The 27,059-nt window shown below is 43.4% G+C and overlaps 1 protein-coding gene across 4 annotated transcripts in view; it reads left to right on the top strand.

The window, feature by feature from the left end:
- Window positions 1-27,059, top strand: part of TRRAP (transformation/transcription domain associated protein) — a 159,371-nt gene that overhangs the window by 12,909 nt on the left and 119,403 nt on the right. For all 4 annotated transcript variants that reach the window (XM_081889018.1, XM_081889020.1, XM_081889021.1 and 1 more), the window contains exons 9-29: window positions 155-232; window positions 468-556; window positions 716-812; window positions 1,445-1,583; window positions 2,895-2,973; window positions 4,535-4,769; window positions 5,401-5,728; window positions 6,433-6,530; window positions 6,710-6,904; window positions 7,446-7,637; window positions 10,059-10,224; window positions 10,336-10,592; window positions 12,009-12,209; window positions 16,785-16,936; window positions 18,384-18,583; window positions 19,694-19,911; window positions 20,016-20,213; window positions 21,909-22,169; window positions 23,760-23,921; window positions 24,970-25,066; window positions 26,496-26,617. In XM_081889018.1, coding sequence (XP_081745144.1) covers window positions 155-232; window positions 468-556; window positions 716-812; window positions 1,445-1,583; window positions 2,895-2,973; window positions 4,535-4,769; window positions 5,401-5,728; window positions 6,433-6,530; window positions 6,710-6,904; window positions 7,446-7,637; window positions 10,059-10,224; window positions 10,336-10,592; window positions 12,009-12,209; window positions 16,785-16,936; window positions 18,384-18,583; window positions 19,694-19,911; window positions 20,016-20,213; window positions 21,909-22,169; window positions 23,760-23,921; window positions 24,970-25,066; window positions 26,496-26,617 — 3,564 coding nt within the window. The remainder of the gene's footprint in view (window positions 1-154; window positions 233-467; window positions 557-715; window positions 813-1,444; window positions 1,584-2,894; window positions 2,974-4,534; window positions 4,770-5,400; window positions 5,729-6,432; window positions 6,531-6,709; window positions 6,905-7,445; window positions 7,638-10,058; window positions 10,225-10,335; window positions 10,593-12,008; window positions 12,210-16,784; window positions 16,937-18,383; window positions 18,584-19,693; window positions 19,912-20,015; window positions 20,214-21,908; window positions 22,170-23,759; window positions 23,922-24,969; window positions 25,067-26,495; window positions 26,618-27,059) is intronic.

Below are 27,059 nucleotides of genomic sequence, written 5' to 3' on the forward strand. Positions count from 1 at the left end.
GGTTAAAACTTGCAAGCTATATTGAAACAAACTGATCCAAGAAAGCAGATGTCAAACTGTGTTTCATGCTAACAGCTTTTAATTTTTTTAAATCCCATTTTAAAAGAGACATTTTGTGGAAATGTTTGCCCTTTGCTTCTGTTTTTCCCCCCAGCATTCAATAATTCCTCGAGGCTCTCTCTCCTTGAAGGTGCTAGCTGAGCTGCCCATTATTGTTGTCCTTATGTATCAGGTTAGTACTGGAACGCTTCATATAAATAACCTGCTTGTGTCTAAATTTCTACCCTGTCTTCTAGCCGAACTTTAGTGCTTCCCCCTCCCCTTATCTGGCGTATGAATGGGGGGCGGCTGCAACTTTTGGGGCATCAACCTGCGAACTTATTTGGGTTGCAGGTTTGTTCGAAAACCGCCTTGTAAGCAACAATCATACATCTTTCATCACACATTGTTTTCTTTTCTTTCTTTAGCTGTACAAACTGAACATCCATAATGTGGTGGCTGAATTTGTACCCTTGATCATGAATACAATTATTATTCAGGTGTCCACACAAGCAAGGTAAGGTTACATAACAAAATCTCCTGGCAAAGCCTTTTTACATTAGCCATGTAAATGGTAACGTTTAAGCTTTAAAAAAAGAAGAAACACGATTCATGAGGTAACTTTTTTTAAAAAGGAAAGGCAAGACTAAATCACTGTTTGACGTTCAATTTTCAGGCAGCATAAACTTTACAACAAGGAACTGTATGCTGACTTCATTGCTGCACAGATAAAAACGTTGTCGTTCTTGGCCTACATAATAAGAATTTATCAGGTAAGTTACATTCAAGAGGTTTGAGCATTCTTAGACAGGTGGAGGCAGAGAGTCATGCGTTCCACTAGTTAACAGAACTTTTTTCGATGGGTGCATAGGCTGTATCTAAAGAGAACAAAATAAGAAACCTTTAAACTCCATGTAAAAGTGAAATACTTTTGAAACCCCACCCAAAAAGTATGTGTAAAACAATGTTTTGTATAACACAGGGGGTGGGGAAAATGTTACTGAACTACAACTCCCATCAGCCCTAGTAAGCATGGCCAATGACCAGGGATTATGGGAGTTTTTGTTCAGCAGCACCTGGAGGACAAATGATTCTCCACAAAGCCATATAACTGGGGATTTCTGAGGATTCATAGGAGGTAGAAGAAAGCAGGAATTCCCTCTCCTTGCTTTCCTTCTCACCCATTCCCCAATTTTGGTTTTTGTTTGTGTTTTTGGTTGGATTCCTATCGCCTTCTCAGCTTAATACAAGCACTCCACCACTTCTGTAGATGGGGCCTCTGTATACAGAGTGGGAAGTAAGCCTTATTGATGCCTCTACCAGGGTGTGATTCAGTTGAGATTTTAACCTATATATGCCATAAATATAGCTGGAATATATGCATCTATATTTTTACTTTTATCAGGAATTGGTAGCCAAGTATTCTCAGCAAATGGTAAAAGGCATGTTGCAGTTGCTGTCAAACTGTCCTGCAGAAACAGCTCACCTGAGAAAGGAGCTTCTCATCGCAGCCAAGCATATTCTGACCACGGACCTGAGGAGCCGTATGTCCTTTTTGCATATTTTAAATAGTTGGAATATGTTGGTGGGAAAATGGTGAGAGGTGGGTCACAAGGTATGGTTCTGTGTTCTCAGTGTTACGAGTCCTCTCTTGTTAAGGTTGCTTTATGATTGCTGCCAGAGTCAAGTGGGTGCAATTAGCACAGCAATTTCAGAGCTAGTTTGAGTTCGCTTCACTTGGCGTGAAGTGGATAGAAAATCAGCCATGCCTATGAACTGGAACCGGTCATACAGGTCAAATCAGACTGCTGGTACCTGGGAATTTAATATCTTGCATTGGTAAATGTAACATCAACTGGAATCTGCCAAGTTAAATGCAAAGTCCTCGCCCCCCATAAAGTGCTGGTGAGCCTATAGAGTGGAAAAACAAAAAGTTTGAGTTTACACTACTCTTCCACAGCTACTTTGTACAGCAGAAATATGGGATTGTATACAATGAAGTCATTCTTTGTTCTCCACCAGTTTTCTTATGGTGTGTGCTGGATAAAACCTGTTTTTGGATTGTCTAAATAGATCTATAAAATCGTGATTTGCCGAAGGTATAGCTTAGCTTAATTCTGCACATGGGATCCAGCTCTACAGACCCCCTAATATTGCACTTCCCTTTAAGGATTGCAGTCTTGATTGTAACTTAATTGCTAATTAAGTGCGTTTATCTCATTAACAAAAGCATAATGATATGAAAAGTAACCTCTATGTTTGACTCTTGAAAGGGGCATGTTAATCTCCTTATGTTTCTTGCTTTCATGTTCTCAGTCAAACCTAGCCGACCTCACAAGGCTGTTGTGAAGCAAAATGACATAAAGTAAAATGGCATGTTCACCACCCTCAGCTCTTTAAACCAATGAGAGAAATTAACGGTGTAGAAATACACAGTTTCAGAAGCACATCTTGGTCAGATCTTTCTATACTAGTGTTCCTTAATACATTTAACATAATTTCGTAGGGGAGTATTTCTGCTGATCTGCAGAGGGATGAGAAGGCTCTAAATGTTTGTATCACTCCAGTAAACTTGGGAAGGGTGCTCAGAATCAGTTTAAGGAAACAAATATTTGCAAACTAAGTAAATACCTGCGGCATTTTTTCATTGAGGAGAGCAGCATGTTAAATTCACTTTTGGCAGAACTGCCACTTCCCGAGGATTAAAAGTCATGCTTGGTAGGCTAAATTTTGCAGGAAATGTTTGATTGGTGGCCCAGAGGTTGGACTGCCTTCTGCATTAATTAAAGCTGCTTAATAATTCTTGTTTTGTTGCCTCCATCATGACAGCGTTCTCTTGTCACTTCTCACTACAGAATTTATTCCGTGCATGGACAAATTGTTCGATGAATCCATACTAATAGGCTCTGGGTACACGGCCCGCGAAACCCTGAGGTGCGTAATGAAGCTTGTTCTCTATCTCTTAATGCTGCCAGCGCGTGGAATGTTTTAGTGGGTGCACAAGATCATAACCAGGTCTTTGTCCTATCTGTGCTCCCATTTATTCACTGAAGAAGGCAAAAGGGCTGCTCACTCATTATCCCTCCATGTATACATTATACCCAAGGAGACTGTAGGAGGACCACACCTATAGACCCTACCCATGACAGGCTTCTGGCCTCCCAGTCCCTTGGTGTCCATACATTAAGGGAACTGTTAGAAAGGAGAGTCTACAGCTCTGTGCATTTGAGATCCCCAATCATGTCTGTGCTCATGCTCTACTTCTCAATGGTCCCTGAATGTGCAGATGGTTTGGCATTGCTTGCAGGTGCAGTCCTTCTCTTCTCTCCATTGTGTCTTCTCTACAGGTGGTAGGCTAATAAGTTAATGGTTGTACAAGGCATCTTTTCCTGCATGTGCCATGATGGCTGTTTTCTGTTCTACTAAGTTTAGTCCCCAAGACGGTTGGATGGCACCTTTTATGCCTTCTTCGGCAACTCCTGCAGCCAAGATGGTGCCAAACATATTGCTCTGCTTTCCTTTGGACGACATCAGTGGTGTCCAAACTTTTTTCAAAGAGGGCCAGATTTGATGAAGTGAAGGGCTGTGGGGGCCGACCAAAGGGCCAACGAAAGTTGTTGACTTTTTTTAGGATTGAAGTTTTTGATCTTTTTTAAAGGGTTGCAGTTGTTGAGGTTTTTTAAGGATTTTACCCCAGGAAATAAACTACAGTGGTACCTCGGGTTAAGAACTTAATTCGTTCTGGAGGTCTGTTCTTAACCTGAAACTGTTCTTAACCTGAAGCACCACTTTAGCTAATGGGGCCTCCTGCTGCCGCTGCGCCGCCACTGCACGATTTCTCTTCTCATCCTGAAGCAAAGTTCTTAACCCGAGGTAATATTTCTAGGTTAGCGGAGTCTGTAACCTGAAGTGTCTGTAACCTGAAGCATATGTAACCCGAGGTACCACTGTACCACAATTTATTAGGCCCCCGAAACAGACTTTGGACCAGCCTGGACTACATCAATGAGGCCAGGACTGGGACCTTTCCATCTGGGCAGCCCAGGACCTCCATGCAGACTGCCCAGGCTTGCTCCCTAGAGAGGTCACAGGGGTGCTGCTAACAGCGGTTTGACTCTATCTCCGGAGGTGTACTCCATTGTCTCTCGAGACAGACAGGTGCCAACAACCTCCACCATTGGAGGCAGAATCCCTCTGAATACTAGTTGCTGAGAATCACATGAGTGGAGAGAGTCGCTCTTGCACTCAGGTCCTGTGTGCATGCTTCTCCTAGGCTGGCCACCTTGAGAACAGGATCCTAGACTGCGTGGCCCCTTGGCCTGTTTATTAATTGCAATGGGTCTTCTGTGAGTAGGACTAGCATTGGTTACCACCATTTCACTCCTCATCACTGTGTGTTGGACGTCTACGTTGGCTTCACACATATCAGCTCAACACGTAAACTGGAGATATTACGCTAAAGTAACTAGTTTATTTGTTCTTTGTGTGTTCCCAGGCCCCTTGCATACAGCACTTTAGCGGATCTGGTTCATCATGTCCGGCAGCATTTGCCGCTCAACGACCTCTCCCTTGCTGTCCAGTTATTTGCTAAGAATATTGATGACGAATCATTGCCCAGCAGTATCCAGACCATGTCATGCAAACTTCTGCTAAATCTCGTGGACTGCATTCGATCCAAGAGCGAACAGGAAAATGGAAATGGCAGAGACATCCTCATGAGGATGTTGGAGGTACTGTGGCATTTAAAGTAGGGGTGCTGGAATGAAAGTATTCATTAAAATCACATAGCTGCTCAGAAACGAGGCCTCTGTGCTGAGGAGGTGGGATTAAATATATAACTAAATGGAAAAGGTAGATTGACCTACTTGGGACTGGAGGCGCTATTCAACAAAGTTTTACTTGGAGCAGACCCATTGAAATGAATGAATGTTTACGTTAGCTCCATTAATTTTAATGGATCTACTTTGAGTTAAAACCTGAGTTGAAAACCACCCTTGGGCTCATCCATTCGCTTTCTATTCTATTTTGTGCTGCAGTTTTCTCCTCCTGTTTAGGAGGCAAACCACCAGTTGTCATTACACTTGAATGGGCAAAACTATGGCTTGCACTTGCCCTTCATACAGGGAATTGCAAACCATAGTTTGAAGCTGCTTTGTAATCCCAGTTTGGAGGGCAAGTTCAAAACCATAGTTTGTCCGGCTCTAATGGCAAGTGATGGTTTGCCTTCTAGCAGAGGGAGGTGTGTGTGTGTGTGAACACCAGTATCATTCTGGCCTCTTTCACTGGTGGTCGGATTTGGTGTTACACCTAGACTCAGATGATGAATCTTACTTTGTTGTGACGGTGCTTCTCCTCCTCCAGGTTTTCGTCCTTAAATTCCACACCATTGCCCGCTATCAGCTCTCCGTGATTTTTAAAAAGTGCAAGCCGCAGTCTGAACTTGGGGCAGGAGAAGCCGCTTTGCCCAGCGTGCCGGCTGGAGGAAATGCCGCTCCGGTTCCTGTTCCGTCCCCTGCTCCCACCACTCCTGTGGCCCCTGCCCCGGGGCCTGTCTTTGAGAAGCAAGGGGAGAAGGAGAAGGAAGACAAGCAAACATTCCAAGTCACAGATTGCCGAAGCTTGGTGAAAACCTTGGTCTGCGGTGTCAAGACGATTACCTGGGGTATCACTTCTTGCAAAGCTCCTGGTGGTAAGGTGGCATGGTTCGAATTTTACCTGGGCTTTTTTCCTAGGGTGGTGCAAACTTTTTTTTTTTAAAGCAGTTTATCATATGGGTTTTAGATACCCATTTATTTAAAATATGCATATGAGTATATCAGTTGCTGGAAACCTCAAGAGAGGAGAGTGTTCCTGTGCTTGGGTGGTGGTTGAGGGTTTTCCTGTAGGCATCAGGTTGGCCACTGTGAGACCAAGATGCTGGACTAGATGGGACATTGACCTAATCTAGCAGGACTCTTCTCACGTTCTGGGTTATTATTTCTGAAACAAGAAACACACTTTGCGCTTAGGTGATGCATGCATGTGCTCTAGGTGAAATTCCTCCTCTATGGTGATATGGGAAAAGGGAGAATTGGCTAAGATTCTGCTTGTTGTCTGCAGATTTTATTGCATTAGGCTTTGTTTGTGTACTGGTGAAAGGCCCCCAAAGCTGTGAACAGTGTATTAATACAGAAATGCAAGCACCCATTTAAAAAATAGTCATATGCATATTTAAATGTGATGCCTGATTAATTGGGGGGGCACTTTTTAGATTTAAAGTTTTGGAGCAGATTAAATTGTGGGATCGATTAATTGTTGTGAGCAGTTATAGTTTTTCCCATTTTGTTGCACAAGTGCACACTTTTTGGTAGTAAGAAGTAATTTCTCTTTCAATTCCTTTTCTTCTTTTTTCAGAAGCTCAGTTCATTCCCAATAAGCAGCTGCAACCTAAAGAGACACAAATATACATCAAGCTGGTCAAATATGCAATGCAAGCTTTGGATATTTATCAGGCACGTATCCTAGCTGTTGTTTAATTGCTCTGTAATTTTAATCTCCGCGGCTTATTCCAAATCGTTTTTAAATTTGCAGCTTTTCAATTGCTTTGGATATTTTGAGATGGAAAGCCAGTACAAATGGTAGTGGGGATGCATGTTGACTTGAATCCTGTCTTGTGTCTCCATTGCAAAAGGTTCAAATAGCTGGAAATGGGCAGACGTACATCCGAGTTGCAAATTGCCAGACCGTCAGGATGAAAGAGGAGAAGGAGGTCCTGGAGCATTTTGCCGGCGTCTTCACAATGATGAATGCTCTGACTTTTAAAGAAATCTTCCAGACGACAGTTCCGTACATGGTTGAAAGAATCTCTAAGAACTATGCCCTTCAGGTAGTATGTTTCGTGTACTTGATAGTAGTGTGAGCCCTGACAAACTTTCTGTTGAGCTTGGAAGATTTCTTTGTTAACATGCCACTGTGTTGTCATTCTATCACCTTTACGGCTGATCCAGCCTTTACCAACCTGCTGTTCTCCAAATGTTTTGGACTTCAGTTCCCATCAGCCCCAGCCAGCTTGGCTGGGCTTGTTGGGGCTGATGGGAATTGTAGTCCAAATCATCTGGAGGGCAGCAGGTTGGCAAACGCTGGGTTAAGCAATAAACTACACTAAGTTGAACTGACAATAGCTCTTGTACTCACTGGAAATGGACAGGTTTGGAGGAGCTGTTATTTGATGCATAGCTTGCTACTCTTGTTTCCTTCTTGTGGAATCAAATGGGATGTCAGTGAAATGAAATCTGTAAAAAGACAAGCTACTTGAAAACAATTTGAAATCAACTCTGTGACCGATAACGTTAAGCAAATGTTTTTTTTGAAAAAATAAATCATTGCCAGTGGTTATTCCTAATTATTTCATTCTCTCCTTTTGACAGATTGTTGCCAATTCTTTTTTGGCCAACCCAACTACCTCAGCTCTGTTTGCCACAATCCTGGTGGAGTATCTTTTGGATCGGTTGCCTGAGATGGGCTCCAACGTGGAGCTCTCCAACCTGTATCTCAAACTTTTCAAGTTAGTCTTTGGCTCCGTTTCACTTTTTGCGGCGGAAAACGAACAGATGCTTAAGGTAAATGTTGCGAACGGGTAAAAATGGTGCGTTCTCTTAATGCACCCAGGGTTGGCTTCTGAAATGTACACACACACATATATTTAGAGGGGGGGGTAGTTCCCAATAGATTCTGAGCTTTAGGCTGCAAGCCCTATACACTTACCTTTAAGTCCTGCTGAATTCAGTGGGACGTATTTCTGGGTGGATTTGTGTAGGATTGCATTGTAAAGGAGGTGCACTCTCTGTAAAACATGACATCTTAAGATTGCCATGGTGGCTTCTTTGTACATTCAAGGCTGCTTTCATTCAGGCATCAGGCTATATAGCAAACCTCTTTTGAAACAGAGGGCAGTTCTGAAAGCAGTTTTGAGTTCAATTTCATTGTTTTAGCCATTGCCTAACATACAGCGTAGCACAAAGCGATGACCACGTGCCAGCCAGTTGTTGCTTTAAAATGATTAAAATTACAACAACAACAACTCTGTAACCCAGTTTACGTCATGATAATGAGAAAACACTGCCTGAGAGTTCTCTAAAGCCAGAATAAGTAAAGCCACTGTCTAGGCTCTCGATGTTACTGTTAGCAGATTTTATATACAGTCAAACCTCTTCTTATGTCCGCCTCTGCTCGCATCCATTTTGCCCAACGTCTGCAGCAAACCCAGAACTAACCGGTGGGTTTGCCGCTGGTCGCGCATGCGCAGGAGCGGTGATCGCCGCCTGCGCACAGCGGTGCCTCTCCCAGCGACCTGTTTCAACCTCTAGATGGACCTCCTGAACGGATTATGGTCGCAGGTAGAGGTTCCATTGTATACATATGTATGTGAATTAAGGGGTAAACCAATCAAAAGCAGTTTGTGACATAAGATAGGAAAGTTTGCTATTCAAAGTGTGTGTGTGTGGGGGGGATTCATCCAGACTTACATTTGGATGAATGTAAGTTGTTATTCGGTTCCTGAGCAATGTTTACAAAGCTGCTTTGCTTCCGATGAGAGTTTATTGGCACTGTTCATTCCTTATTGGAGTTTGACGGCTTGCTGTTTTAAATACACAGTGCACTATTTTGTTCCTCTGCCGGGAAGTCCTGATTATTCGCAGATTAATAATTGAACTCAAGCACTTCCTGTCTTGTAAAGGAGCCCCAAATGTGTAAGGCATCCTGCCTCTGATGCATTGTGTTCCCTTATTCTGCTGTCAGAACCAAGGTCACTTTCATTTTATAAACGGCAAATCCAATTTAAATGGTGTGATATACTGCCGTCGCCACTCCATGCCTGTTAAATTATTTGATTCTCAAGAATTGATGGTGTGGCCTTGAGTAGACAATTTAATTTGAGTGATGAAAGCTATTCGCAGCAATTGTGAAGCAAGGTCTAGGGCTTTTAGATGTTAATAAAACCCATAATTATTTCAGAGTTTGTACCTGGGCCGAGTCTTGTCGATCTGTCTTCTTTTTTTTTGTAATAGCTTGCACAAAGCTTTTAATTTCTTCTGTATTTCTAAGGATGCATTAATCCAAATTGTACTGTGCTAATCATGTTGGTCCCTTTGTGCATTGTGTGTTCACTTGGTGCTGTTCTGTGTGAGAGAATAAGGAAATAGGATGACAAATGGTACGGCATGCTTCAGAAACTGGGGCAGAGCTCATTGGCTCAGTTCAATGATTCCCAGGACTTGGATTTTTGGCATCCCCTTCCTTTTATAATAAGCAGATCTCCACTTTATTTATTTAACAATCATACACCTTCTGGAAGTAGTAACAGCTCTCCTCCACTGTTTGTCCCCTAGTGAGTGGCATTCAGTGGCACTCTTGCCTCTGGGTCCATGTAGTCATGGATAGCCTTATCTGCCTCCATGGATGCATCATTTGGTACCTTTTTATAGTTGGCCTTCCTTTCATGATAGAATTTTAAGCCATGTCCCTACAGTTCGTAGGCTGTCTTCCATCCAGACACAGACCAAACACAAACTCGCTTGCTTTCAGCCAGGTTACTTTGCAAGCTTTCAGCAGAACTCTTCTTCACATTGGATATTAAGTAAAAAAACAAAAATGGAGGGGAAAAATACCCAAAATCTGCTCACTTGATTTCCCAAAGTGCCTTGGTGATGTGCGGGTATGCTTCCTGTTGCTTGCAGGAGAATGAAATGTCCTGGTTATGTATTTACTTTAACTTCCTTAAGCTTGGTAATTCACCCACCATAGAATAATAGAGTTTGGAGGGATCCTGAGGGTTATATCATCCAACTCCCCTACTAAGCAACCTCTGCCATCCAACATCTTAAAAACCTCAAATGAAGGATGTTTCCAGTGACCCAGGAAAGAGCCTTCGTCCCTGGGAATTTTTTTTGCTGATTTCTTGTTAAAAAAACTGGCAGTGTGAGTGCACCTTAAGAAAAACCTGTATTCGGTTTTTTGATTTTTTTGATTTTTTTTTGCAGCCACACCTCCACAAGATTGTGAACAGCTCCATGGAACTTGCACAGACAGCCAAGGAGCCCTACAACTATTTCTTGCTGCTCAGAGCTCTCTTCCGATCAATTGGAGGAGGGAGCCACGATCTCCTGTATCAGGAATTCTTGCCCTTGCTACCAAACCTACTGCAAGGTCAGAGCAGATGCCGGGTGGGTGGAGGGAGGAGATATACATCTCCTTTTTATGTCCATGATTGTTGGTAGCAAATCTGGGATGTTATTGACGCCAGCTGTCACATTTCAGGACTTAACATGCTGCAGAGCGGCCTGCATAAGCAGCACATGAAGGATTTGTTTGTAGAGCTCTGCCTCACCGTGCCGGTCCGACTGAGCTCCCTCCTTCCTTATTTGCCAATGTTGATGGATCCCTTGGTGTCTGCCCTGAATGGATCCCAGACGCTGGTCAGCCAGGGGCTGCGGACTTTGGAGCTGTGTGTGGATAACCTACAACCAGACTTCCTGTATGATCACATCCAACCTGTGCGGGCTGAGCTTATGCAGGTAAAGATGCAGTTATCAGAAGGGACCTTTAGAGGTCAGTGTTTGCTCAATTATCTGGGCTGCTTTGCTTTAGCCATGGCCATCTCTTTGACGTTGATAGAACGCTGGAAGAAACTTTCCTATTAAATGGGGTCCTCCTTTCGACTTTTGCTTTATGTAATAGCAAAATGGCCGGTTAATGCAGGTATGTGTAAAATATAGGGGTTTTAATTCATCTCTTTGGCTAGCTGTGCTACTTTGTGAGGTCCTGAACCTACTGTGATACAGTCTAACCTCAGCTCCCAAACGCCTCCGTTTTGGAACATTTTGGCTCCTGAAAGCCCGGAAGTAAATGTTCTGGTTTTCTAACATTTTTCGGAAGCCAAGCATCTGAGACAATTTCCGCTAGAGTGCAGGAGGCTCTTGCAGCCAATCGGAAGCCACATCTCAGTTGTTGAACATTTCGGAAGCTGAACGGGCTTCTGGAACGGATTACGTTCGACAACTGAGGTTTGACTGTATTGAACTATGTCTTTGAGGTGGTTTGTGGGGAGTTTCACTTGTATTTTGAACTTTTCAAAGGCTTTCTGCACATTTTTTCTCTTACTGTTTGTTGCTAAGTTCTGCCCCCCCTTCCTTCAAAGAATGAAAATGTAGGTTGTTGAACCCTAGAAAAATGTTAATGTGAAATACTAATATTATGCTGTGAAATGGATTTGAAAGTGTTCATGTTTATTTTTATTTGTTTTAATTGGGACCATAAGAAGTCAGATTGTTGGTCCATTGAGCTCAGTATTCTCCAATCTGACTAGCCATGGATCTCCAGGGTTAAAGACATGTGATATTCCCAGCCCAGCCTGGAAATGTTGAGAATTGAACCCTTTTTGCATGCAGAGCAGATGCTCTGCCACTCAGCTGTGGCTCTTCCCCAAATTAATTAACAGTTAATTTAAAATATTTTTGTACTTTTGAGCAAATCTGAGTTCAGGGTGGCTTACAAAACATGTACACATCACAATTTTCCATAGTTCAAGGTGGCTTACAACATGAAAAAGATTTATAATTGCAACGTAATGAAAGTAATCAGAAGCAATGAATAAAGCCTGAAAAAGATACACAACCAAATTGAACAATTTCCACACAAAGTGTAAACTAAAGATACAAAGAATTAATAACAGAAACAGACCTGCTCCCGGTCACCACCACGAAGCCCCCTAAACAATATCCCAACTCTAGAGTCTGTTCAGCAGACTCAGCTTTTGCAGCTGATTCAGCCAGCCCCCCCCCCCCCCCCCCGGGGCAGGTGGGGAAAGACCTGCAAGGCAGGGAGTCCAGGATTCACTGTCAAAATTAAAAAAGTACAGCCTATGGCATTCTTTTGAACCAACTTTGTTCTGAACTACACATGGATGTTTTAAAACTTTTTTCTAATCTAAGGCTTTGTGGCGGACACTGCGCAATCCAGCAGAGAACATTTCCCACGTTGCTTATCGTGTGCTTGGCAAGTTTGGTGGAAGCAACAGAAAAATGCTGAAGGAGTCTCAGAAGTTGCAGTATGTCGTGACGGAGATTCAAGGCCCCAGTATTACGGCGGAGTTCTCCGACTGCAAAGCATCGATCCAGCTCCCAATGGAGAAGGTAAGATTTAATATTTATGCCAGTAGCAAAATAATTTCCTTTCCACAAATATTCTAGAAGGGCTTCTGCTGTAAAAGGTAAAGGTAAAGTAAAGGTACCCCTGCCTGTACGGGCCAGTCTTGACAGACTCTAGGGTTGTGCGCTCATCTCACTCTATATGCCGGGAGCCAGCGCTGTCCGCAGACACTTCCGGGTCACGTGGCCAGCGTGACAAGCTGCATCTGGCGAGCCAGCGCAGCACACGGAACGCCGTTTACCTTCCCGCTAGTAAGCGGTCCCTATTTATCTACTTGCACCCGGGGGTGCTTTCGAACTGCTAGGTTGGCAGGCGCTGGGACCGAGCGACGGGAGCGCACCCTGCCGCGGGGATTCGAACTGCCGACCTTTTGATCGGCAAGTCCTAGGCACTGAGGCTTTTACCCACAGCGCCACCCGCGTCCCTACAGGCTTCTGCTGTAGCCTTTTCCAAATTGGTGCTTTCCCAATGTTTTCCGATTGCAATTCCTATCACCCCTGACCTTTGCCCTGCTGGGAGCAGTATTCCAAAGCATCAGGAAGGCTCCATCTTGAGGAAGTCTGTTCCATTGGCTGCCGACAACAGACTACCTATGCTAGAGAAATTCCTTAAGATCCTGTTGATGCCTGTTGCAACCTTTGTGAAACATGAAGGTGTTAATTGGAGCTTGCTTCTTAGAAAGTATGTTTAGGATTGTTGTATTAAGTCTGTGTGGGCTGCATGATGATTCCATTATACTTGAGACCCATCTAAAATCCATTGTTGCACAGGTGTGGAGCTTATGTCTGTAGCTCTAACTCTTTCTGCCATCATAGTGAAAACTTGGCTCACAAATGATCAGCTCAGAAGGGCATTGTCAGATCTCATAATGGTGGTAAGAGGAGAATCCTGCTGTGGCCTATAAAATTTCTGAGTCTTTATTTAGGACATAGTAGACTAAGGCAAACAATTTCGTGTTTGTGTATGTAGTGCTAGTTGTTAAATACTTGCATGGTTTGAGCTTTCTTGCAAATTAATCCAACAGAACCTGCCACTTACATGATGGGTATATTTTAGTTTGCATATTTTTGTTGTTGGGCTCGCATCCCGGCTGTGAACTCTTGAATCACTTAACAGCATTTGGCAGGTCACAATGTCTAAGCTTTGATCCAATTTGGCCTCTTCTCTTCCTCGCCATTAATGCTTTTTATAAATAGGACTAATTATCCTGTTGCGCCAAGACAGGATATTTTCACCTCATTGTTGCCAGACAGTAAGTGAAACCTTTCTGGCTAAATTTCTCTCCCCCTTAGCATTACATCTCTGCAGTTCTGAATTCAACTACGCCATTATTTTACTTTGAATATAGACTAGAAATCTGTCTTTGCATAGACAGCCATAAAATGAAAAGTGCTGTAGATATGCCCATACTAAATAAAATTCCTGCCAGCTTTTTTGGGTTGAGTGGGAAGCAATCTCTGTTTACACTGTGCATTCACAGAGCTGGGAGTAAAAACAGTTGATCTCTCAAGAATTGGAATGAAGTGCCAACAGAAGAAATCCATCTTTCGTGTTAGCCTTGTATAGTGAGAGAAGTTCCACCTCAGTGGTCTGTGGAAAACTCATTGTTTTTTTTATTGAAAACTTGAGAAAGGTTGTGTAGGAGAGGCAAGCGACCAGTTTCATTCATGACTGGAAATACTATTCCCCCCCTGCAAACAAGAGCGGTTCTGTTGTTGGGGGGGGGGTGAGTCCTTAGCATTCAAAGGTCACTTCTATCTACATAATTTTATCTCCAGCATTTAAACATGGATGATTGGATTTCCTTTCACAATCACTTAGGCAATGAAATTTCTTATTTCATGGCTCTCAGATGAATTTTTCAGCTGGATTACATTTGATCAATGTCCTATTCTGGGTGCCTGCTTTCTTCATCTCAGAGTAAAAACATACTTGTGTGTGCATGTGTATTAAATCAGAGAGTAAGTCGAGATGATAACTTTTATTGGGTTGCCTTGGGTTGGCAAAACCATGAGCCCTGGAGCTTCACAGAGTGGTTGCCGTGAAAGGACTCCTATAAATTGTCATTAAGTTGGTCTCAGACTCCAAGATGCCTTTCCTGAGTCTCATTTATAGAGTGATTTTTTGCTGTCTCGCAAGGTTTTTTGTACGAAAGTTTGATTTTCCTTATGAGATGCTTAAAGCAGCATTTTGCCATTTACAGTGTGTGCAAAGTGCTTGGCTCACTTTCTCTTTAACTCTTCTGAGAAGGCTTGTAAGGGAACCATTTTGGAGAGCAAACCTTTGCCACACCGCAAGGAAGAGCGTGAAGCAATTGCAGCTGAAGTCGGTGCAGAGCAGGAGGAAGGAGCAAATGTTCCTAAGCTTCTAGATTCCTTTGTGGACCTTTCTGTGCCTAAATAGAGAAAACAGCATTGTACATTTTGTGTGTGTATCTCAGTGACTTCAGATCTCAGATTTATGTTTAGTATTGCTGGATCAGATCAAAGGTCCTTCCAGGTATTTATGGGACAGACAAAAGAAAGCAGAGCATGTAGTTAAGCTATGAACCTTGCACCCACAAAGTTGTGCCGCAACCCTGGATGCCTTTAAAAGAGGATTAGACAAATTCATAGATGATAAGGCTATCAGTAGCTACCAGCCTGAGGACCGGGACATTTGCAGGGAAACCAAAACGCTTGTTTACCAAGCTATTGTACTACCAACCTTACTATATGCTTGTGAAACATGGACCACTTATAAACACCATCTCCAGCTCCTTGAAAGATTCCATCAACGGTGTCTCCGAAAAATTTTACACATCACTTGGGAAGACAGGCGAACTAATATCAGTGCACTGGAAGAAGCAAAGATCACCAGTGTTGAAGCAATGATTCTTCAACATCAAGTTTGCTGGACTGGTCATGTTGTGCAGATGCCTGATGATCGTCTTCCAAAGCAACTACTCTATTCCGACCTTCAAAATGGAAAGTGTAATGCTGGTGATCAACAAAAGAGGTTTAAAGACTGTCTCAAGGCAAATCTTTAAAAATGTAGTATAAACATTGGCAACTGGGAAACACTGGCCTGCAAGCGCTCCAGGTGGAGAACAGCCTTTACCAAAGGTGTCATGGGCTTTGAAGACACTTGAACTCAGGACGCAAGGGAGAAACGTGGTAAGAGGAAGACATGTTTGGCAAATCCACACCGTGATCAACTCCTGCCCGGAAACCAATGACCCCACTATGGAAGGAAGTGTGGATCCAGAAGTGGCCTCCACAGTCACCTACTGTGTTAAACATTCTTAAAACCGTGTTTATGGAAGACAATCTTACTCTGCTATGAGTGATCGCCAAAGAAGAAGAACCAGCCACCATGTTGATGCTCTTATCTCCACAGTCGGAGGCAGTAATGCTTCTGAATACCAGTTGCTGGAAACCGCAGGATTGGGAAGAGTGATCTTGCGCTCAGGTCTTGCTTGAGGGTTTCCCATCATGCATCTGGTTGGTCACTGTGAGAGCAGGATGCTGGATGGGCCATTGGCCTGGATCAGCAGGGCTTTTGTTACATTCTTAGGCAATTTACACTCAAAGCATGAAGGTGATGCCCCTCATGCAATGTTGCTCTCTAGCAGCTGATATTCCAGCCACATACATCTTCTAAACTTGGGGATTCCATTTGCTTGTCAAATCTGCTTGATAGTCTTCTTTGTCTAATCCTCTATTAAACAAACAAACAAAAAATGCTGAAGAGCATATGACTGTGCCCAACAAAACATTGATAATGAGAAGAGTTTACAATACAGTAGACAAAATATCATTACACTTGCAAAATGTAAGCAAGGCTTACAGCGAGCCCTACAGTACGAAACATACTTTATTATTATATTATAATTATTGGTGCTATTTTTATTATCATTGTGCCGAAGAAAGCGTCAGCTGCTTAGAACATTCTTCAGTGAAAGAATAATTCTTGTGCAGTATGGTTTGTCACTGTGAAATGTATACTTTGCAAGTGTAATTATGTTTGTCAGTTGCTTAGAGCATCCTTCAGTAATTTTTGTGCTTTGTGGTTCACTGTAAGCCTTGCAAATTTATTCATTATTTTGTCTATTTCATTGTGAACTCTTCTCATTATCAGTACATTGTAGTTCATAGTGCTGTGCTCCTCATCATTTTTTGTGCTTGCTGCCTAGAACGGTGCTCTTGCATGTGACTTTGTAGTGTAATCCCCTCTTAAAGATACTGAAGTCAGGGGTTCCCAGACTGTGGTCTGCAGACCCTTCAGAATTCAAATTGTAATACAATAAAATTCAATGCGCAAAACAAAGACGCAATAAAAATACAATTAAAAATAATAAACACTGGCACAACACATTATAGTTTCTAGAACTGGCAGGGGGGAAAGAAAAGACGGTCAGCAATTTTCAAGTGTTTTGGGGGAGAAAATGTTTGGGGACCACTGATGTAAGTCAATGGGCATCACAGAAGCTTGTGCAATTTTTTAGCTAGGCAGCTTCTAAAATGAATCACTTTTTGGTTCTTACGGTTTACTGAAGCAAATTACTTCCATTGTTTTAGGCCATCGAGACGGCCTTGGACTGCTTGAAGAGTGCGAACACAGAGCCATACTACCGGAGGCAGGCCTGGGAGGTGATCAAATGCTTCTTGGTGGCCATGATGAGCCTGGATGATAACAAGCATGCTTTGTATCAGCTTCTTGCCCATCCAAAGTAAGATTATTTTATGATGGCTTGCAAAACTAAGGTTGGCAGGCTGCGCCTAGTTCTTGGGGGTTGCATTCTGCAGAGGGTCATCTCTTAAGTGAGTGTTACTTGGAGTAGACCCTTTGAAATTAATGGGCCAACATTAGTCATGCTCATTAATTTCAGTGCGTTCTGTTCTGAGTTGGAATAACATTGTACACAACCAAACAGGTTTGGTGGTTTGGGTGATTTGTAGTGTAACTGTGCAGTGTTAAGAAAGAAGGAAATAAATAGATGACAAACCTGGATGCAGAAAGCACATGGGTTGCTGATCAGACACACTGATCAGGGGGCAATACCCTGGTCTTTCTCAGGTTCATGGCTGGGTGTTGTGTCATGCTTGCCAGAGGGTGGTAAATGGATCCCTGGTATTTAGCTTGAATCACTGTTAAAAGGAAGGAATAGGGCCCCCCAATTCCCTGGAACTGATAACACTTGTCCATGGAGGACTTAAATGGCAGCCAGGGACAGTGAACATCTTGCAGTACATAGGAACCTATACCTTGTACTGTCTTCACTGACTGGCAGCAGCATTCCAGGGTTTCAGGAAGTCTTTTCTCCTAGCCCTACCTGGAGATTCCAGGGAATGAACCTGGGGCCATCTGCATGCGAAACAGATGATCTCCAACTGAACTATGTTACTGAACACTTTTCTTGCATTTTAGAACATTCAGAATGTTTCACATGCATTATTAGTTCAGTATTCCTTACAACAGCCTTATGGAAAGCTCAACAACACTGTCCCATTATTATTATAAATAAGGGACTGAGGCTGAGATATATTCCTTTGCCCAAGGCCATTTGTTGCGTTTGTGGTGGAGGCAAGATTTGAATGGGGGATTTCCTGGTTCAAAGCTCATTTTGTTAGGCACAGATAGCTTGCACTATTAGTAAACAGATTGATGTTTTTTATTGCAAAACTTGAGTTACTCAGGGAATTACTGTTCCTATTTAAAACCAGTTTCAGGCATTTAGATGATGCAGTAGACATTTTGATAGTAAATCCTCAGGATGAAATTAGCCTATCGTGCAAGACTTCAGCTTAGTGCTCCCGTTAACCCTTTTGAGCTCTGGGGAAGTGAACACAAGCTCTCTTGGCTGAATCCATACCATTTGGTTGCAAGCCTTGACATGTTTGCCAGGGTTTTGAGAATAAGATTCAGATGGCTAGCATCAGCTGTGGCCTGATCCTGATCCTAAGCTACAGGTCTACAGTTCTCCTGATGCTGAGCTACAGTTCTACGATTCCGCGATTCTGTGAGCTGCATACAGTTCTACGATTCTGTGCGACCTTGTGGCACAGGACACATCGGATGTGGTTTCAGATGAACTGCTCATCCCTCGATTAGAACAAAATGTTCTCCCTCAGTTAAAGTAAATCTGTAAAATTGTTGATTCGTTTTGCTTTTTGCAGCTTTACTGAGAAGTCGATTCCCAGCGTAATCATTTCCCATCGGTACAAAGCCCAGGACACACCTGCCCGTAAGACGTTTGAGCAGGCGTTGACAGGGGCGTTCATGTCGGCAGTGATCAAAGACTTGCGTCCCAGTGCTCTTCCATTTGTAGCCAGCTTAATTCGGCATTACACCATGGTGGCAGTTGCCCAGCAGTGCGGTAAGTAAATGTTGGGCCAGCCATCACCAGCCTGGTGCCCACCCGGTTGTTGGTGGACTACAGTTCCCATCAGCCCTAGCCAGAACAACTTCTGGAGGGCAGCAGGTTGGTGACTCTGTAACAAGAAGCCAGGAGTAAAAGCACTGCAGTTTTGTTTTCAGGCGAAGATATCATTCTTTTTCAAGTTATTAAGTGCATGTTGTTGATACCCGGTTTTAATTAGTTTCTGTGAATGGTGCCATTCACACTATTGTATGCTGCCTGAAATTGTCATGATAAATGGCAGTTAAGAGGAATACAGTGGTACCTCCGGTTACGAGCAGGATCCGTTCTGGAGGCCTGGCCGTATCCCGAAAACTTCATAACCAGAGGTGCCCTTCTGCGCACGCACGGGGTGCAATTGAGCGCTTCTGCACATGTGTGGGGTGCATTTGAGTGCTTCTGTGCATGCGCGGCACACAGAGCACTTCTGCACATGCACGCGTGGCGAAAACTGGAAGTATCACTTCTGGGTTTGCCGTGGCCGTAACCCGAAGATTCTGTAACCTGGAGGTTACACAACACAAAGTATCACTGTACATAATTTTTTGGGTGGGTGGGGAGGTCTATGACAGTAACAGTTTATGATATTTAGGTATGTTGTGGAGGAAGTAGATGGAGCAGACTCCTTCCCCACTTCTTTGCCATCAAAGAACTTGGGCTCACCCAATGAAATGGACTGCAGATTTGGGATGGGCAAGAAAGAGGGCTTCTTTGCACCATGTGGGGTTGATTTGTGGAATCCACTTCCACAAGATATGGCAGAGGCCAATGGCATCAATGGCTTTAAAAGGTATTTACCCAGCCTGGCAACAACTCTTGGCCACAATGGCTAAGTTGGGCCTCCATGGTCATACACAGTATACCTCCGGGCAGCAGTCACCAATGCATTCACTCATTCCTTGTGGGCTTCCTGGAAGCATTTGGTTATACCTGTGGTCCGGGGAGATCAGGACACTGAACCAGGTGGACCTTTGTTCTGACCCAGCAGGGCTGCCCTTTCCTTCTCATCTAATTGAAGCCTCCTTGTTTTCTGCTTCCTACTCTTCCCCGCCTTACTATAAATCCCAGGTCCATTCTTGCTTCAGTGTTACCAGGTTGGAAGCCAGCCCAGCACGGCCATGTTCCACAGTGAAGAAAACGGATCCAAAGGCATGGATCCCTTGGTGCTCATCGATGCCATCGCCATCTGCATGGCGTACGAGGAGAAAGAGCTCTGCAAAATTGGAGAGGTGGCCCTAGCCGTGATATTTGATGTTGCCAGCATCATCCTGGGATCGAAGGAAAGGGTAACAAAGCTCACTTCCAGCTTTGCAGATGTGATCTTGCTTTGAACCACCCAGCCCCTTGCTGACTGATGCACATTTGCTTGGTTCTTTCCTTAACCCTCTAGGCTTGCCAGCTTCCCTTGTTCTCCTACATCGTGGAGCGGCTGTGCGCTTGTTGCTATGAACAAGCCTGGTACGCGAAGCTCGGGGGAGTGGTGTCCATCAAATTTCTCATGGAGCGGCTGCCTCTCATTTGGGTTCTCCAGAATCAACAGACCTTCCTCAAGGCGCTGCTGTTTGTCATGATGGACCTAACAGGAGAGGTATTTAAGACTCCTATCAATTATAGGAAGCTGCTTGGACCAATGGTTGGTCCATCTAGTCCACTATTGCCTGCATTGAATGGTAGTAGCTCTCTATAGTATTTTTCCCCAGTGTACCTCCTTTTGGTGCTGGGGGTTGAGCCCTGGACCTTCAGCATGTAGAGCTCTATGAAAGAGTTTTGGTCCCTGTCCAGACAGCTTATCGCCTGCTTTTTTTCACCATTGCATTGAGCTTCTGTAATTATACTTCTCATTGCAAACTGGTGGAGAACTTGGAGGTTCTTACACAGATGCTTAATAGTTGTGTGATTTTTACCATGAAGGACAGGGTAGATTCATCTGGCTCATTCTCAGTAGGCATTCACCGTGAGTGAAGTCAGCATCATTCCTGTTTCACAGGTGTGTTTTTGGGCCTGAGATTGCTTGACCAGCACTAAGCAGGGATGTGATACTGGCCCCCGTTTAACCACAGTTAAGATATCAGACACGGGAACTTTCTTCTGTCTTGGGATCACATTTCTGTCTCTTACCTTCACCACTGTTAAGGGGTATATTGCATTATTGTTAACCATGCTTAAAGGCTAAAAAGGAGTTGAAGTCAGCCTTAACCCGTGCCTTCAAAATCTGGTTAAATGGAAAGGTTGGTCAGCCTTTGTGTCCCTCATCAGGGTTCAAAGAAGGCGAGAGGGAACGGTACTCCTGCGAGCAAAGAGATTTTACGAATCCAGATTAAAACGAGCATCGAATCCGCTGCATGCAGACCTGCCTTTTTCTCTTTCAACTTTGTATGTGTAATTACTATTTTTGGTTGCATGGAAAACTAGAGAAACGCTCAGTTGCTAAATAGCAGTGTTTTAGTGTGACTGAACAGCATGGAATTGGATAAGCAAGACTTTTAAAGATAACTGAACTTCACTGAGTGAGGTTTTGTCATGTGCTCTGCATCCAGACACTTCCACTGTACTGATGAGGTGTGCTTTGACATCTCACCTTGGAAACATTAAACCACCAATTCATTCTGGCTTTGGAAATGTATCTGTGTAGCCAGCACAAGCTGCTATCATTGGCCCTCTGTCCAGCACCAGTCTGACTCCCCTGCCTGGTGCTACTTCTGCCTGCCTGCCTGGCATGGCTGCTTTCTGCTTCTTTTGTCACTGCCTCCTCCTTCCTGTGTGTTTATCCAGCAGCAGTGGGCAGTGGTGCTTCTTACTGGAGCCAGATTGGCGCTTGGCTCCATTCTGCAGGAGTGGCTGCCATGTTAAGATTTCCTAAGACGTGGTGCAGATGTTGGCGAATTTAACATGGTAGCTGTGGCATAGAGCTGAGTACCAGCTTGGCTCCCGTAACAATAGCATCATGGGCACAATCTCCCATCATGATACGATGCCCGTGACAAATAACAGATGCTGGGCAAACGCAACTGCAGGCAGGAGGGGAACTGGGATTAATTGGCTGGTGGCGGCAGCAAACAGCTGTGCTGCACCGTGGCTCTGATAGTGTCAGGGATAGTGGTCCTGATGGCGATGGGCCCTTTGAGAAAGTGGGTGACCACACTGGCCCTCTGTGTAAAGTTTCCAATCCACGTTCAAGCAGGAATGTTCTTGCAAGCTGGTCACTTCACTGTTGAATTGGGTACTCCAGTGCTGCTCATTAGTTTGCGTTGGCAACACACTGTCACTTCTGCAACCTGCATAGGTTTCGAACGGAGCAGTTGCTATGGCCAAAACCACCCTGGAACAGCTCCTGATCAGGTGCGCGACTCCTCTGAAAGATGAAGAGAAAACAGAAGACATCCTCTCGGCCCAGGAAAAGTCTTTCCATCACGTGACCCATGACCTGGTGCGAGAGGTGACCTCTCCAAACTCCACTGTAAGGAAGCAAGCGATGCACTCCTTGCAGGTGCTTGCCCAAGTCACGGGGAAAAGCGTCACTGTGATCATGGAGCCGCATAAAGAGGTGAGACAGCCTGTTAATGTTTAATTGTCTGTGACCTGATTGACACATGCAGCGGGCTGAGATAGCAGTGTGAACTGTACCACCGCAATGTGCTGGTGAGGAGTCACATTTCACAACGCTTCCTTATTGAAAAAAAAAAAGCTCTCTGGAAATAGAAAACTAGCACATTTATAATTTGTAAATAGTAAATCATGACCACCAGAGTGGGGGCGGGGATTGGCTTGGCTAGAATCTGTCTCTTGGATGTTCTCGGTGTTTTGCTTTCAGGGACTTTACACAAGAGAGAGCATTCAAACATGAAATCCCCACATTGCAGCTTTAAGGGTTGCAGTCTACTCTTCCAGTTCAGAATGCTGCCGCCTCATTCTGCTGTATTTTATTTAATATATTTATTTTTTAACATTTACATATCACCACCTCCTCCAAAGAGCTCATTTTATCCTTTTAACAATCCTGGGAGGATTGTTGGGCTGAGAGGCTGTAATCGTTTCACATCACAGGTTGTACATACGCAATGTTAAAGCCCTTTCATTACTGATCCTGTATTAATCTGTGTGATAACTCCCTGGAAAAGGTGATATGAGAACTCCAGCTGGGTAAGCATACCTCCTGAGTTTCCCCAGCAAGCCCTTGGCTGAGTCATGTTTTGCATTCAGGTCTCCCGAGTCCCATCTTGCCCATGAACTAAATATTCTCCATCGGGTGCTTATCCGAGCCTTCCTTGAATGAGCATTTGGCAGCACACATCATTTTTCCTTCCATTTTTTATCCTCGCAACAACCTTGTGTGATAAGTAGGTTGAGAGATACCTATTGGCTCGATATTTCCAATTGAGCTCAATGTTTTAAATGGTTTTTAGATGTTTGTATTAGGTTTTATTTTTACTTGTGTTCTTTATATTCACTGATGTGTTTGCTTCCCCAGGTGCCCTTGGAAGGAAGAGGGATATAAATGTCCTAAGTCTCTGTAGGGGTTTGAATGGCTCATCCACGGACGCCTCTGGATGTTGTTGGTCTCAAACTCCTATCCGCCCCAGCCAGCGTTGTTGGGGATGATGGAAGTTGTTAGTCAAACAGCATCTGGAGGTGTACAGGTTCTCTAGCCCTGCTCTAACCACTCTGGCTTATTTTATTTTCTTGAGATTTACATGGAATTTCTCTTTGCACTGCACATTCTGGGAATCTTACCATGCGATTACTTTTCAGGTCTTGTTTTTCTTTGGACCAGTGTTCCATTCTGCATATCCACTTTGCTATATCCACTTTTTGCTGTGTCTGATGATCTTGTGATAACAGGAATTTTGAAAGATTAAAATACTATGATTAGTGCACAAAGGATTAGTCATGATTTTGACCTTGTATGTCATGGAAGCAGCACAGAGGGTTATCTAATGATAGCAACCAGTGGGGGACTTTGGGGGTTTAATTGTGGATGGTTGTATTGAGGGAGTGATGTTTACTGTGTGTCCTGAATTTGGGTTTGATAATCCTGGATATAAGAAGAGTCTGCGATGATTTAGGGAAAGAGAAAGGTGGCATTTAGACCACACAAACCAAGACCCCTTTTCTGATGCTCTCTGCTATTTTCTAGGTCCTCCAAGACATGGTTCCTCCGAAAAAGCACTTACTTAGGCATCAACCTGCAAATGCCCAGATTGGTTTGATGGAGGGGAACACATTCTGCACCACACTTCAACCCAGACTTTTCACCATGGATCTAAATGTTGTAGAACACAAAGTGTTCTATACAGAGGTACTTCCCTTTAGTCTTTATGTTCACAAATTTTAAAACTAGTCTCCATGGGTTTATCCACGATGCAATTTTGGGCTACCACCCTATGTACATACACTTGAGAGTAGCAGGATTATTTTTTTTGGGGGGGGGACCATAGTTCTTAAACAGTGCAAAACTGATACAAGTATGCTTAGTAAATCTGTCATTCACTAGCTGTAATTAATTAATGTTACTATATTTAGACATTCATAATGTGCCCTTGCCAGAATGCCTTGGCTTTTCTTCCTGATGCCGCTATACTTGTTTATTTTGCGAAGTTTAAGTTGGGTTTTTTAAAAAAATTCCTTTACAATAACCTCTTGTAACGTGAAATGCATTTTAAATGGGCAGACATTGTATATACCACATAGTTTTAAAAGAATTACGATGAGCAGCTCTGATCTGCTTTTTATAAGGATCAGATGCAGATAATTGAAATACCTTCACTGTGTTCTTTTTGACACCTGCTGAAGACATTCCTATTTAGTCAAGGGGTACCCAGATGTTTAGAAAGGTGGTTTTTTTTAGGAGTTTTGATTTGTTTTATTCTATTTTACTGCGGTTTGATCCTCCCGTGTGTTTTAAATTATAGTTGTAGATGTTTTAGTGATAATTTTGTTTTATATTTTCTCTAAACTGCTTTGACGTTTTGCTACAATCAAGCAGTATATAAATTTTAAAAAATAATAAATAAATAAAATTGGGACTATCAGACTGATTGTTTGTTTGTAATAATGGTTCAAAATGGACAAAAAGGTAATGGGATACAATATTTAAGTAAACAATTTGGAGCAGTTATGTAATTACAAGGCAGGGTGCATCAGTCTAGTCAATTAAAACAGTGAACAATGATGGGAAAAACCTTCCAAAATGCAACACCTTTTTGTTGTTGTTAATGAAATGTGAATTGTTGTGTTTGGCTTCAAAGTGCCTTGTTAAAATGACAGGTAAACAATTTAAAGTGTGTTTAGAGCCCCACTCCCTGGCTCAAAACAAGGAGTCAACTCTTTTCCATCTCCACTTCTAGCTGTTGAATTTATGTGAGGCTGAAGACTGTGCTTTGATGAAATTGCCCTGCTACAAGAGTCTTCCGTCATTGGTACCTCTTCGGATTGCAGCACTGAGTAAGTTTAATAAGACTTTGAATATGGGTGCTATATGCTGCATTGTATAGAAAGCACTAGGGTTGATGCTGTAGTGGGAAAAGGATGGGACCCTGTAGATATAAGGATGTCTGCAGCCTGCAGTAGCATCTGTAGCATAGTAGTAGGCTGAGCACCAACTTATCTATATAAACATACGTGGCTCCCTTAAACCGAGTCACACTGTTGGTTCACCTAGCTCAGAACTGTCTCCTCTGACCTTGTTTCTCGCTGATACACTTTTAAAAACTGGTGCCATGGAGCAAATCCAGGAACTTGTGCAGGAGTGGGGAGCCTTTGGCTTTCCAGTTGTTGCTGAACCACAGTTCCCATTGTCCTGGGTCATTGGCTATGCTTGCTAAGGCTGTTGGGACTTGTAACTCACTTTTGGAGAGTACAGTGGTACCTTGGGTTAAGTACTTAATTCGTTCCGGAGGTACGTTCTTAACCTGAAACTGTTCTTAACCTGAAGCACCACTTTAGCTAATAAGGCCCGATTTCTGTTCTTATCCTGAAGCAAAGTTCTTAACCTGAAGCACTATTTCTGGGTTAGCGGAGTCTGTAACCTGAAGCGTATGTAACCCAAGGTACCACTGTATTGGGAAACCTCAGTTGGTCCAGAATGTGGCATCATGGATGTTGGTGGCTGCTCATTCAAGAAGACTGTATTATACTTTCCCTGAAACAACAGCGCTGGTTGGCAGTTTGTTTTTGGGCACCTTTAAAAGTCTTGGCGGTGGGTTTTTATGTCCTGGATAACTTGGGTCTAGGATATCTTGGGGATCGCCTCATCTTCCATCAAGCTGCTCAAAGTCTTGTAGAGAGACCCTTCTGTGCCATGACTATAGTGGAAGAACAGTTGGGTGAGGCCTTCTCAGTCGCTGCACCCAATTGTGGAATACCTTTCCTGGTGATGTTTATTTCATCTCCCTTGCCTTCTGCCTCTATTTGCTGAAGACTTCTCTGTGCTAGCAAGCTTTTGTGTTGCAGGGCAGGTATTATTTTTTTTGTGGTATCGAAGTTTGGCTAAGTAAATTAGCATGCAATACTAATTCCATTTCATTGGCAGAGCCAGGGGCCATGTTCACCTGCCAGGAACGGGTCACAGCCTGTTTCTCTTCACCGCTTGTCATTCACGTTCTCTTCTCTTCTGGAACATTTTCCCTCTCTTCACACATGGTGAATGGTCCAGAATTCTAAATGTGCTTTGGAAATCGGCTACTTGTAAAACTACAAATGATTGCCACCACCCCCTCTTCTGAAGCCTGTTGCTGTTGGCAAAGCATGTTAAGCCGTCTGTAATTTGGGAAGAAATCAAAGAAGTGTTATAGAAATAAAAACAAAAGAGTTGTTTCTTAACCTTTTGAATTTCCAGTTAATAAGGAAGCTCAATTTCCTTTGATTTTTGCAGATGCCTTAGCTGCCTGCAATTATTTGCCGCAGTCGAGAGAGAAAATCATTGCTGCGCTTTTCAAGGCACTTAACTCAACAAACAATGAACTCCAGGAGGCAGGAGAGGCTTGCATGAGAAAGGTTTGTGGCACTGAAACAAAGCTGCTTTGTACTGACTTTTTTTCTCTGCTCAAGAGCTGAGTAACAAGGAAGCTGTTTTGCCATTGGGATTAATGGCTGCTCTGTTTATATCTCTGTTTGCATGATGCCAGTGTAATTGGGGCGCCATGAAGTGGGTTATTTTTTTAAATGGCTTGATCTTGGGCATAGAAGTTCTTTGCTGCCTCTCAAATGTGTACAACCACTTTCCAAAGAAAAAACAACGTTGTTCTGGGGCGCTTTATTGATGTCTTGCTGTTACGGGCCCCATAATCTTGGGAGTGGGCTGTTGATGTCATAGCTATAATGCAACTGAGTGTTTTTAATTATGGTACCTAAATAGCTAATGTAACTATTGATTGCTGCTTAAAACCTGCACCCTACTTGTATTGAACAGTAGGGCTGAAAATGCATTAAAACAGTA

Source organism: Podarcis melisellensis, assembly GCF_964234715.1.
Source record: "Podarcis melisellensis genome assembly, chromosome: 14".
NCBI classification, from domain to species: domain Eukaryota; kingdom Metazoa; phylum Chordata; class Lepidosauria; order Squamata; family Lacertidae; genus Podarcis; species Podarcis melisellensis.